Raw genomic sequence first — 4308 nt, 5'->3', positions numbered from 1 at the left:
TTTTCTCCCAAAACCTCCATATTTTGCCCAAAAAAATTGCTACGGTTTAAAAAATTTTTTTTGCCCCCGATGAAAAGGAATCCTGGTACCGCCACTGTTCATGATCATATGAAATTTACCTTAAAGGATGCCAAATAAGCTGAATGAAATCAGTTTTATTTTCTAAATATATTGTATAAACAATCGATATTTTTTTTACCATAAAAGACGTGGGAAAAAAGAAAAGAAAAAGGGGGTCGATATACTATCATTTTGGAATAGAATCCATGTAATAAAGTTGTAGAATTGTTCATACTTTATCGTACATGGGAAGTTGTACATACTCTTCCAATAGTAAACAAAAAATTTTGTGATGTCTGAGAGTGCAACAGTGATCGTGATACACTACCCATAACATTGTTTCTCATGTAGTCCACGTACCGATATGCCTTTCACTTAACTGTACGATGGTAAATGTTACGAAGTACCATGTTATTAGGGTCTGATACTTTTTCTAATAACATGCCTAATATATGTGTAGTTGATATTATATTTTAAAATTATTCAGTTGTTAAATGAGTAGCACATGAGTAGCACGTGAACTTATATACATGCAACATTTTCGTTCATTATTCGTTGTGAAAATGAAATTGTACCCAACAATAACAATTAATCAAACGAGCGTTAAGTTCAAGTGTCAATTTTTAGTAGGGTTATGATTTGAAAAAAAAAAAATCGGTTTATATTTTTAAAGAAAAGGAGAATTGGTCACGGTACTATTTATGTGTGATGAACACAAGTATAACTATATTCGAAACATACCACATCAATTAGTTTACTTTTGGTTTACTTGGGTATCAATTGTGATAATTAAAGAATCCAACTCAAGAATGATTATTAAAGCTTGGGAATGTTGTCGGGTTCAAATGGTTAATAGTATATATAACTAAACAATTTAAGGGTGTGTAATTTATTTCAACGGTCTTGAAGAAAGATCCTTCAGTACCATGTCTCAAGCTTATAGCCCTAGCTTCTAATTATGGTTAAACATTTGTAACCAATGAGTTAAATTAATCAAAAATTTAGAACCAATGAAATAGTATGTGGTTGGTACGTTGTGAAAAAAGTAAAAAGGAATAATATATTTAGTGTGCGTTTTGCGTTTTAAAATTTAATTATGCGTTTTAGATAATTATAATAAAATGATTAATTAGATGTTTAAATTTAATTATGTAGATTTCTAATGTAATAATCAACAATCAGGTGTTTAATAAATTAGATTATGTCATAACTTATATGCGTAATTAGTGAAAAAATAGTACTGGTTACTGTATACATGTTGATGATGAATTGATGATACGCGCTGCAAATAAGAGTAGGGGAAAGGGGGTGTTTGGTGATTGGGGTAAAAAGGGTGTTGGAATATAGCTGTAAGGATGGATGGATGGTGATTGGTGGGTGCGTTAAAAAGTTTAATATTATTATTGTTGACATTAACATCATAGTTCAAGTCAGATTCTTTTCTTCATGGCCTATTTAATCGATATTCATTCATAATAAAATAATAAATAATTTAAGAATTATGGACAAGTACAATTGTAAGTTTGGAACGTGATAAGATCATAAGACATAAAAATAACTGAAATATGTGATGTTTTATTTAGAGTCTTATATGTTTATAAAAATTCTTAAAAAGTTTTTATTATAAGACAGAATTTATATTTATATTTTATATTAATTAAAGTAAGAAGTTTTAGAGCTGGTGACGTGTTGCCTAGTTCATAAACATTGTTAAGTTTTAGAAAAGTTGAAGACTGGATGGCAATGTTCAGGGTTAACTTTTTTATTTTATAGAAATTAAAATTTAAAATATGTTAGTAAAAATTAAAACAGAGAAGAAATAAAACACAATTAGATCATTAATATTTAAAAAATAATACAATTTCTAAGAACAAAATAAAAAAGCTTTAAACAAATAAACAAGTACATTCGTAGTTTTTTTTTTGTTGATCGATAGGTGTGACCAGTTGTAAACCCAAATGATTTGTTAGATTGATTGATAATCATGTACAATGAAATCCTACTGCATAAATAGAAGATACCTAAACCTAATAAGAACATACTAGAATATGGGCCCTTATAGATGTGGGCTTACATAAAAGATAATATCCTACATCTAAATATAATGTGGGCTAACATCCTCCCGCAGTTGGAGCGGGAGCCGCGCGAACGTTCAGACTGGTGCGAAACTCATCTAAGAGAGCAGTAGGGAGACCTTTGGTGAAGATGTCGGCATACTGATAGCGGGAGGGTACGTGAAGAACACGAACATGACCTTTTGTGACGAGGTCACGAACAAAATGAATGTCAATCTCGATATGCTTGGTTCGCTGATGTTGAACCGGGTTACCAGACATATAAACAGCACTAACATTGTCACAATAGACAAGAGTAGCAGAGAACAGTGGACAATGTAGCTCACGGAGAAGGTTGTGAATCCAGCATGTCTCCGCTACAGCGTTTGCGACACCACAATATTTCGCTTCAGCACTGGAGCGGGAAGGAGTCTGTTGTCGTTTGGAGGACCATGACAACAGGTTATCACCAAGAAAAACACAGTAGCCAGAGGTAGAGCGGCGAGTGGTCGGATAATCGGCCCACTCGGCATCCGAGTATGCTGTCAGAGATGTAGTTGGTGAGGTATGCAACTGTAGACCGAGATCAATAGTACCCTGAACATACCGCATAATACGGCGTAGAGCGGCAAGATGAGTCTCTCGGGGATCGTGCATAAAGAGACAAACCTGCTGAAATGCATATGAAATATTCGGGCAGGTAAATGTAAGATACTGAAGGGCTCCTGCGAGGCTGCGATATAAGGTGGGATCCTTGATAGGAGGACTGAATGCTGTGAGTTTGGAGCAGGTGTCAACTGGTGTTCTGCTGGGGTTACAATTAGCCATGTCTGCACGCTCAAGAATCTCAGTGGCATACTTCTTCTGAGAGAGATACATCCCAGAAGTGGTGCGTGTAACATAAATGCCAAGAAAGTAATTTAGTGGCCCAAGGTCTGTCATGGAGAACTCTGAGTGAAGAGATGCAATGACCTGCTGAAGAAAAACAGGAGTTGATGCAGTCAAGATAATAGCATCAACATATAATAGAAGGTAGGTTGTGTATGAAACCTGCTTATAGATTAACATAGAGGGATCACATATGCTGTGTTGAATACCGACACGCTGAGCATAACCAGCAAATCGCTGAAACCAGGCACGAGGTGCCTGCTTAAGTCCGTAAAGCGACTTATGAAGAAGACATACATAATCAGGGCGAGTGGGATCCCGAAAACCAGGTGGATGATGCATGCATACTATAGAGACCCGTCCTAATCCATCTGGATGAAGTCCATGTCGATTACAAACGATTCATAATAGTTGATTTCATCGCGAGGTACTTGACCTATATATAATACATTTTACAAACATTGCATTCGTTTTTAAAAGACAAACTTTCATTTCATCGAAAGTTGACGACGTGCATACCATTTTCTAATATATCCAACTATAAATGACTTAATAATAATCTTGATGAACTCGACTACTCGAATGCAACGTCTTTTGAAATATGTCATGAGTGACTCCAAGTAATATCTCTAATGAGTAAATGCACAGCGGAAGATTTCTTTCGTACCTGAGAATAGACATGCATTAAAGTGTCAACCAAAAGGTTGGTGAGTTCATTAGTTTAACATAATTATTTCATAATTTTAATAGACCACAAGATTTCATATTTCCATTTCTCATAAATATACGTCTAATGCATAGAGACAAAAATATCATTCATATGGATTGAACACCTGGTAACCGACATTAACAAGATGCATATAAGAATGTCCCCTATCATTCCGGGAAATCCTTCGGACATAATAAAACAACATCGAAGTACTAAAGCATCCGGTACTTTGGATGGGGTTCGTTAGGCCCAATAGATCTATCTTTAGGATTCGCGTCAATTAGTAGATCGGTTTACTAATTCTTAGGTTACCAAGCAAAAAGGGGCATATTCGGCTTCGATCATTCAACCATATAATGTAGTTTCGATTACTTGTGTCTATTTCATAAAATATTTATAAAAATTGCGCATGTATTCTCAGCCCAAAAAAAAATATAAAGGGTAAAAAAGGCAAATGAAACTCACCTAATGTATTTTGTAGTAAAAATACATATGACTATATTGAACAATGCAGGGTTGGCCTCGGATTCACAAACCTATATCAATTGTATATCTATTAAAACTTATAATAGAAAACTCATAACCTCATTTATTAAT

At 34.6% G+C, this 4308-nt stretch overlaps 1 protein-coding gene across 1 annotated transcript; it reads right to left on the bottom strand.

The window, feature by feature from the left end:
* Positions 1-2171: 2171 nt before the first annotated feature.
* On the bottom strand, positions 2172-3344 carry LOC139890168 (uncharacterized mitochondrial protein AtMg00810-like). Its single transcript, XM_071873064.1, has one exon. The coding sequence runs from the start codon at positions 3342-3344 to the stop codon at positions 2172-2174; it is 1173 nt and encodes a 390-aa protein (XP_071729165.1).
* Positions 3345-4308: the final 964 nt, after the last annotated feature.

The sequence above is a fragment of the Rutidosis leptorrhynchoides genome, chromosome 2, assembly GCF_046630445.1.
Source record: "Rutidosis leptorrhynchoides isolate AG116_Rl617_1_P2 chromosome 2, CSIRO_AGI_Rlap_v1, whole genome shotgun sequence".
Lineage (NCBI taxonomy): Eukaryota > Viridiplantae > Streptophyta > Magnoliopsida > Asterales > Asteraceae > Rutidosis > Rutidosis leptorrhynchoides.
Note: the sequence above shows the minus strand (reverse complement) of the source record. Positions and strands in the feature narration are given on the sequence as shown.